Genomic DNA, 9,040 nt, shown 5'->3' on the forward strand with positions numbered 1-9,040 from the left:
AGCAGACAAATACCATCATCAACACCTATAAGAAAAGTGCAATATTGCATATGTGTATTTTCTTTAGTTGAGGAAAAAAAAATGGAACCAAAAAAACAAACATGCCTTGCGGTAAACATCACCTGTAGAAAAATGTACAACTGTTAACAATGGTGCAAAAGAAGTTGGATAGGATTAAGGCTTTCTGAGATTCCTGATGTGTTATATATTGTTCGCTGAGATAGATGTGAGACGTCCGCTTGCGGGACAGTTTTGAGAGAGACCTCTTTCCGTTCTCTCTGCTACGTACATACATACAGACGCGAGACTCGCATACGTGCGCACACAAACAAACAAGCGAGCGAGCAGGCAAGCAGCACTAGCCTATCCATTAGAGCAAATACAGGACTGTGCAAAGGTCAGAGACCACTCTTCGTTTATTTCATTTCCCCAAAAAAGGTCATTATGTTCATGTTATTTATTTTTCTGGACATTTCTGAGATCAGGTAAGATCCACATGCATACGAAGGGAGAAAGAGAAAACAAAAGTGAAAAAACAGGAGTTTCCAAAACTGGAACTGCTGTCAAAAAGATGTTAAAGGGAAAGAAAAGAAGCTGCTGGTGTTCTCAGGACAATGAACTGACCGCCCCAGAGTCCAGACCTTAACATCACTGAATGTGTTTGATTACTTGGATTGTAAGCAGAAAGTGCAACCAACTTCTAAGACTGGACTTGAACTGGAGGTGCGGAAAAATATCCTGAAAGTGAGTGGAAAGAATGGAAACCATAATAAAGGTAGAGGAGACACTAAATACTGATCACTTTGATATTTCATGCTTGAGGCTTCTGTTTTCTGTATGTGTGTTCTTTTTTTCCCCCCTTGATGCTAAACAATGAATAACTTGTATTCTGAATGGCAATTAATTAAAATTCAATCAATTAAATGAAGGGTGACTTCTGCACAGTACTGTATATGCTCTGTGTCCCCTAATATAAGGTCTACAACCCAACAGGCATCACTCCAGGTCATTTATATAACATCCCTACAGTAGAAGCTTTAGCATAGATATATATACACACACACACACGCTTACACGCACACAGACACAAGCCATTTGCAACACTATCAGACATGACCCTACATGTCTAAATGTGAGGCTATTTCAAGGATAAATTATAAAAAAAAAAAAAAAAAAACTGCTCTATATGAAAAAGCAATATGCAAATGACCTAAAAAAAACAGGACACTGAACCGTTTCCATGGAACTTCAGTGTGAACTCTACTGGGAAATATATATATTTATATATATATGCATATGTAAATTGCCAATATAAGTAATTGCAAATTAAAAGAATAACTTATTACAACATTAAAGACCGCAAAAATAGCACAAAATATGATGTTTCCCCACACATTACAGGCTATATTTCTACCCGAATGAAACATTTTTCTAAGCTTTCGCTTCCCATCGTCTTTTTCTTCATCTAGCTGTCTCGTCACATCAATAGAAAGTGAGAAAACATGCATCGCTGGGCTCTGTAAAGCTCAGCGGCTTAGTCAAATGTAAACCAACCACGAGAATGCATGATTTGAAAGATGACGCAAGTTCAGTGTATCTTAACGACTATGTTACAAGTATTACCCGACGATTACATCTTACACAATAATTCGATAAATCAGTCCGACTGCTGTGATGGAAAGACTGAGAGAAACCGAGCACCAGTGAATGCCTGCTAATGTCAACCCCGTTACCAGCTGTTCTGGTCATGACAGGCATAGTGAGAAAAGACAGTGTGAGTGTGATGTGCAAGATGTCTGGAATGACATAGCAAAAGTGTCCATTTAACAGTGGCCTAACATCATAAATAAACCATAAATAAAAAAAAATTGGGTGACTTTTTATGAAGCTCAAACGTGGCTGATGAGTGATGCAACTAAACCAGACGTTGTGAAGGATTGTGCTGCCATTTCGTTGGCTTTGAACAGCTTCACTGCTTCGAAGAAGTAGAGTGTTGTGCTTAGAGGCCTACGCATCATCAGCTGAACCGCTTCGTCCTCTAGACGCAAAGCAACCGATTCGACATCACTCGTCAATCATGCTTGAGTTTCTACAGTCTACAGACTCGAAGAGGAATGTGTTGAGGCAGATGGTCGTTGTTCTCCGAAGGGCAAAGGAACTTTGTCGCCGGGTGGTTTGGGAGGATTCTTGTGGACGACGATGCGGAGCTTCTCCCAAAATCATGAGAGTGAGGATCATGGTGTGTGATCAAACGCAGAAGTACTTCACAAAGCAGAATTTCTCTGTAAGCTCAATGTGAAGAGCTATTCTGCTTTGTGAAATACCTCTCAGGTAGCTAGAAGGGCAGATAAAAAGAAAAAAAGTGGTCGTATCGTAGGACAAAGGGGTCCGACCGAGGTCTGGAAGGAAAGCTGGAGGAGATGTATAATGGACCACAGCGCTGGCTCGCTGAGACTCCACGCCGATCGATGACCCTCAGGCCTAGGCTGACCCTTGCCCCGAGCCCTTACGGCTGATCATGGAGGGCTGGAAGTCGGGGTGGCGGCGGGCGTGCTTGATCAGGTGGTCGCTGCGCATGAAGCGCTTGTCGCACAACGGGCACTGGAAGCGCTTCTCGCCCGTGTGCGTGCGCAGGTGGCGGGCGAGTTCGTCGGACCGGGCGAATTTCTTCTCACAGCCGACCCAGGTGCAGGGAAATGGCCTCTCGCCTGCAACACAGAGTGGAGAGGAAAACATCTAGTCATTCCTTACCAACACAGGGCTGTTTTTCAAATTTCATTATATTTAAGAGTCATGTTTCAGCATTTAAAGCTAACACAGTAATACTAATAATGTTCCTCATAGCAACATTGTGGTAAAAACACTAATTTATTCAAGTTTTCCCCCTTACTCTAAATATAGCTGTTAAAAACAGCTAACGTAGACATGTTTGACATCTCAAGCTTGTTTCTTCAGTTTTGAACTGGAGCTACGAGGCTAATATAGCGAAACAATAACAGAAACTAAAAATCCACCAATTATAATAACTTATTTTCTCAACATTTTCAGATACTTGGTCCAAATTATGAGTTATTAGTAACTAAATAAGTAATGATTTCAAGATAAATAGTCATTATTATGAGATACTTTGTGCCCACTTAGACATAGCATGTCAATATTTTGTGAAAATAATTATTTCAATATATTAAGTCATTGTTTTGAGATATTAAGTCACTATTTAAAAAAGAAATTCATTATTCAAGATGCTAAGTCAATATTTTGAATACAAATTTTGAGATACTGCTGCCAGAAACAGAGAACGAGAGTTTTTTCCTCCTCAGCTGGGCGGAAATGGGCTTCCACGGTAGTAGCAGCTAACTTGAATCCTGAATTTTGTCAGTGATTTTGCCAGTTTTTATAGCTAACAGTATATCTTTGGCTGATTAACCACATTTGGGGTAGGGGGTAAAGTGTCCATCTCAATGTTGTTGTGCTGAACTACAACTTTAAACACATATTCCATCCCCAACTCTAACAAAAAAAATCCATATTAATACTATGCTAAAAGCTCATTTCTGCCTCTGTATAATATCTCTGTAACCTGTTTCAGAGTAAACTATAAGGCCTCTGTATTATCCTCTAGTAAAATATATTAACTGTCTGAATTTACTGTAAGACACTTATAGAAACCCAACAGAAATTCCTGCAGTATTAATATAGGACACCAGCAGCTGACAATATACCGCAGTACACTACGGACAACAGAACTAACAGATGAAGCCCCCTGAATAAGACTAGAAATGTTTTAACAAGATTATACAGTCACCTTAAATTACTATAATTAGACAGAACAAAGAGCCCTCCAAATAACTACCTTAAAGGGGAATCCCACCTGTTTTCCGAAAATTCAGAGTGGTCTGGTCTTTATTTCATAATAAAGCTTATTATGTAAATGTTGATAATGAAATTAATAAAACTATGTTTTCTTTGGTAACAACTGGGTACTATATTGCCTTAAATGTACCTCTCCACTATGAATGGGTTAAAAAAAAAAAAAATTTTAGCCCAAAAGCTCATGTCAAAAATGTCCCCGGTATCAGACTACGCATTTATAACCACTTCATCTAATAGCTTTTAGGGGCTTTGGATGTCTGGTTCCTACGATCACCACTGTGAACTAGTTTAGTTTTACTAGAACAGCACGTTTCACATCAAACGACTCTGAATGACTGTTTACCTCTTGACGATTTACTTATGCACAAATAAATATGAAGAAAAACTCATTTAAAAGGGGAAATTACACTTATTTTTCAAAACGTATTTATAATTAAATAATCAAGATGTAACCAAAGAAAGTCAGAGTGGTTTGCCGTCAAGTGCGCTGTTCTAGGCAAACATACTTAGTCAACTATTCACAGTGGTGGTGATAGGAACCAGACGTCTGAACAGTTTAATACCTCTTAAAGGGGAATTCCACTGATTTTTTATTTTTTTTTTGCAGAATTCCATCGTTGTGATGTAAAGTCATTCAGAGTGGTTTGACGTAAAATGATTCATTGTAGAGACTCACTGGTGGTTTTGGATAGTAAATAAAATGGCTGTATTTGTGTTGCAGACATCGTGACCCCTGGTTCCCATCACCACCACTGTAAAGAAATCTAAATCGGTACGTTTCTCGGCAAATGAACCACTTCAAATCAAACCACTCTGAATGACTGTTTACATTACAAAAACTGAATTACGCAGAAATTTTGAAAAAATGGTGCAATTCCTCTTTAAGTGTTCAGCAGATGGCTGAGGTAAAAGGAAATGGAACAGAAGGAGGTACTATAACTAACACTGGGCCAAATTTAAATAAATAAATAAATAATTATAATAAGTTCATTTGTCTCCACACCTTTTTACCCCCCAACCAAACAAGTTAGAACCGAAGACAAAGTGAGCTCAGAGGCGAACATGTGCTGCCTGGGCAGCACCACCCCAGGGCCGAGCCTGAGCTTCATATGCAAATCTGAACGCCAGTCACAATTTCGGTCCTCCCTCACTTCTCCTTCCCTTTGTTCATAAATGTCTTTGTTCAGGAGCCTCGGTCGGGAGTCTTACCCCCTTTTTTTAGTTCGCAACAGCCTCATAATGGCTAAAATTGTCCTTTTATTATACAAATCGATCTTATTTCGATATAAAGGTGGATGTCTGGACTGTGAGCGGGGTAAGAAGAGTCCATGACAACAACAGTCAACAAACGGCCGTTACTACAAAGTTAGCCTTAGCTAACGTTACCAAGTTCTCTCTGTCAGAGCGCCACACACAAATAACGACGTTTTAATGCATTAAGTTGCTTAAAAATCGTTCAATAACGACTACATTTACTCCCCCTTTTCTACAAAAACGTCTTCTTAGTAAAATAGTATGGCACTACTGTCGAGAATTTCCATGAACAATAAGGCTTAGCCATCCATGAACCCTAAAGGTAAGGACCAGGCTGGAGTTTTTAAATTCGAATTAAACGTTCCACCTTAAATGGTGCAGCAGTGTCCCGGCAGCAGCGGTGTAAGCTACATGCGCCAGACTGTAACTGCCGCGCCGTTTAAGGTGGACCGGAAAATTCGAATAAGACGGTGACTTCAGCCTCGTTGTGTAACGTATGATAATTAGTGAGTAACTAACTTACTACTGAAAGACAGGGTTACGATTTTAAAGTGTTTAAAAGTCTTCAGTGTTTTAAATCTGCCTTTTTTTCTAAAAATCCCTAGATACCTCTTCAATCACGGCCCCAACAGCTTTTTAGCCTTATTTGAGAGCCAACCTAATATATTCATCAGTTCTGAAAAAGTGGGACAGTTTGTACAGTTTCAGTTATGCCTAACGTTACATGCTCGTGACTTCTTGTCCGATTTTTCCCGTTCCACCTTAAACGGTGCAGGAGTATAGCAGTGTAAATGCTGCACCATTTAAGGCAGAACGGGCAAATTCGAACTGGAAGCCTCGCACATTTTCCACAACAATAATAACAGGAGGAATAAAATCAACATGAAAACACTCAATGTTCTCACTAGCACGTCAACAACCGAATTTCTCGTCGTTTAAAAGATCACACTTTTCAGAAAACGAAGTTGGAGAAGTTAGCTGGGTTAGCTAGCGCCGCTAACTGGTCGTTAACCGGACACCGGTATCGTATTTTCCACTCTTTTGTTGTTCGCGTTGGAGCTAAAGCGCTAACGTAGCCGTTAGCCTTTATACCTGTGTGGGTCCTGATGTGCGCCTTCAGGTGGGAGGATTTGCCGTACACCCTGTCGCAGCCGTCGAAGGTACACGGGTGACGCTTGGTGGGGGACCGGGGCGCCCCTCCTCCTCCTCCACCCCACATGTGCTGCTGCTGCTGCTGGGGGACCGGGGTGGCCGAGGGGGTCATGGTTGGGGTCGCGGTGGGGGTGGCCGGGTCGGAAAGCGTGGTGTAGCCGCTCTCCCCGCACGACGAGTTGCTGCTCTCCGAGTAGGCGGACACGGGCCGCAGTTTCCCGTGTAGATCCGTCAGCACCTGGGCCACCGTGGCTATGCTGGATCCCTCCAGCCGGAGGGTTTCGCGGACCTCCCTGTCCTCGCTCGACCCGTCCAGCTCCCCGGGTGGAGGGCCCTGAGGAGGGGCCTGCGTGGCCGCCGGCCTGGGTCGGTGGAGGACCGGCCCGCTGGATATCGACACCAGGCACTCAGCCGCGAGATAATCCGAGTACGCGAACATCGACATTTTTTTTGTGTTTTTGTAACTTACTTTATTGTTCTGAACCTGTTTTGCGGATCGAGATCACGCTGTTCTACCAGTCTCCCCACGATACTGATCCTCAGCCTCGTTTCCTTCCTCCTCAGCCTTCGCGAATACACTTAGGTAACTCTATAAATGCGCTAAACACGACCACGGTGCACAAAATGGATCATACAAAAGCTCAAATGAAACGTAAAAAATAAAATAAACAAAACCACCGGCTTATATTGTGCTCCGAGCCCCAACGTGGTGTCCTACATTGCCCCTCGTTTCATTGTGTCTGCGCGAAAGCCGGTGAAAACCACGCCCCCTCTCTCTTGTAAGACGGACTCATTATTTTTTCCCTCTGTTCACACCCGTATTCCTAAATGTCCCGCCCACTCATGCGCTACGATTGGCCAGCTGCATCCGGCCAACTGCGCTGGGATTGGCTAGCAGATCCTGTTCACAAGCAGTCTGACGCGGCTAGCCAATCGCAGCGCAGGACGAGACGGGGTTTGTCGGAAAACGGGTGTGTAAAAAGTAGCCCAACGCCACGCAGCGGATGACGTCGAGCGCGGCGTGGGCGTGTATCGAAACGATAGCATTGCGAAAGTAAATACTCGTTTTTTTTTTTTAATATGCTTTTTTTCTACCGCCTCGCCATGTGTTGTACTCGATATGTTTCGATATTAGAAATATTGACATTATGTTCGACTATATTTTTGTCGGCAGCGAAATGAGGATGAGAAAAGAGGCTATTTTTCATGTTTCCGTTACCTGAATATCTCATCACTTTTTTCAGTCTGTAAGCTGGAAGTAAACGCAGCTCTACATGGAACCGACCATAGGTCTATAAGTCGTATTAGCGTGCTTTTTTGGGCCTGGGACCCTGAGTGAACGCCCATATGGTGGGGGGTGGGGTGGTGAAGAAGAAGAAGAAGAAGGGGAGGGGGGTCTAGTTGGCCACTATCCCGCTCCCCACTCCCACCCATAAAGTTTAGAGTGGGATGGGACAGGACGTCCGGCTATGGCCTCCTCAAATCTCCCGTTCTGCTTGTTTAGTCCAAGCCTGGTTCTCTCAAAGCAACTGCCACCCATGTTTTGATTGAGATCTCCATTTGTGGTCTACATGTGCTGTTCATTTTCAGAGCCAGTGCCATCCGCTCAGAAATGGGGGGGATGCAGCGGAGGAAACAAAATGTCCCACTGTCCATAAATGAGGTCACCAACTGTATAGAGGCCCGAGCCCCTCCTCCACAGGCCAGACTCAAGATTTTCCATTTGTTTGTTTGGCCTAGGAAATCACCACAATTACTGTATATATATATATATATATATATATATATATATATATATATATAAGAAAAAGGTTCTATATAGATAGCACCAAAAAAGGGTCGTAGGGTGTAGCTTGTAACTATAGAAGAACCTTTTTAGTGCTATATAGATTTTCAAAATGGTTCTATATGGAATCATATACAACACATTCTCCATCAATCTGAAGAACCATTTCACCATGCAAAGAATGATTAGTCATGCAAATGGTTCTTTGAGGGTTCATGGTTCTATATAGAACCATTTTCCTTACTAAAGAACCCTTCAATAGCCATCTTTTTAAATGTGTATGGTTATTCAAGGGTTCTTCAGTAAAGCGAATGGTTCTATTTAGAACCATGCTTAAATGGTTCTGTGCATAGTGAAATCATTATTTAGATTGATAGAGAATGTGTATATTGTTGGTTCTATCTAGCAAAAAAAATGGTTTAACTGTTGTTATGATGTCCAGCTTGTAACTATAGAAGAACCCGTTTTGGTTCAAAATAGAACCAGTGTTTTAGTAAAGGAAATGTTTCTGTTTTTACCATGAGTTCTGTGTAGAACCATTTCATGCTTAAATGGTTCTTTGCATGGTGAAATAGTTCTTCAGATTGTGTTGTACATGGTTCTACACAGAACCAATTGGAAAATGGTTCTATATAACACCAAAAACGGTTCTGTTATTGTGACAATGTCAAGCTTATAACAATAGAGGAACCCTTTTTAGTGCTATATAGGACCCTTTTCAACAAGGTTATATATGGAACCATACACAACACATCCTCCATCAATCTGAAGAACGATTTCACCATGCAAAGAACCATTAATCATGCAAATGGTTATTTGAGTGTTCATGGTTCTATATAGAACCATGTTCTTTACTACAGAACCATTGAATTGCCATCTTTTTAAGTGTGTATGTATAGGAAGTTATACACACTTAAAAGAGATGGTTATTCAAAGGTTCTTTAGTTAAAGCGAATGGCTCTGTTTAGAAGTATG

General features: G+C 41.7%; 1 protein-coding gene across 1 annotated transcript; it reads right to left on the reverse strand.

Annotated features, from left to right (window-relative positions):
• Positions 1-2,418: 2,418 nt before the first annotated feature.
• zgc:153115 (uncharacterized protein LOC768186 homolog) lies at positions 2,419-7,030 on the reverse strand. Its single transcript, XM_036597369.1, has 2 exons — positions 6,220-7,030; positions 2,419-2,708 (listed from the first exon to the last, which is right to left on the reverse strand). Exons 1-2 carry the CDS (start codon positions 6,722-6,724, stop codon positions 2,482-2,484), a joined length of 732 nt encoding a protein of 243 aa, XP_036453262.1. The 5' UTR covers positions 6,725-7,030; the 3' UTR covers positions 2,419-2,481.
• Between the last annotated feature and the right edge of the window lie 2,010 nt (positions 7,031-9,040).

Source organism: Colossoma macropomum, unplaced genomic scaffold (genome assembly GCF_904425465.1).
Source record: "Colossoma macropomum unplaced genomic scaffold, Colossoma_macropomum, whole genome shotgun sequence".
NCBI classification, from domain to species: Eukaryota; Metazoa; Chordata; class Actinopteri; order Characiformes; family Serrasalmidae; genus Colossoma; species Colossoma macropomum.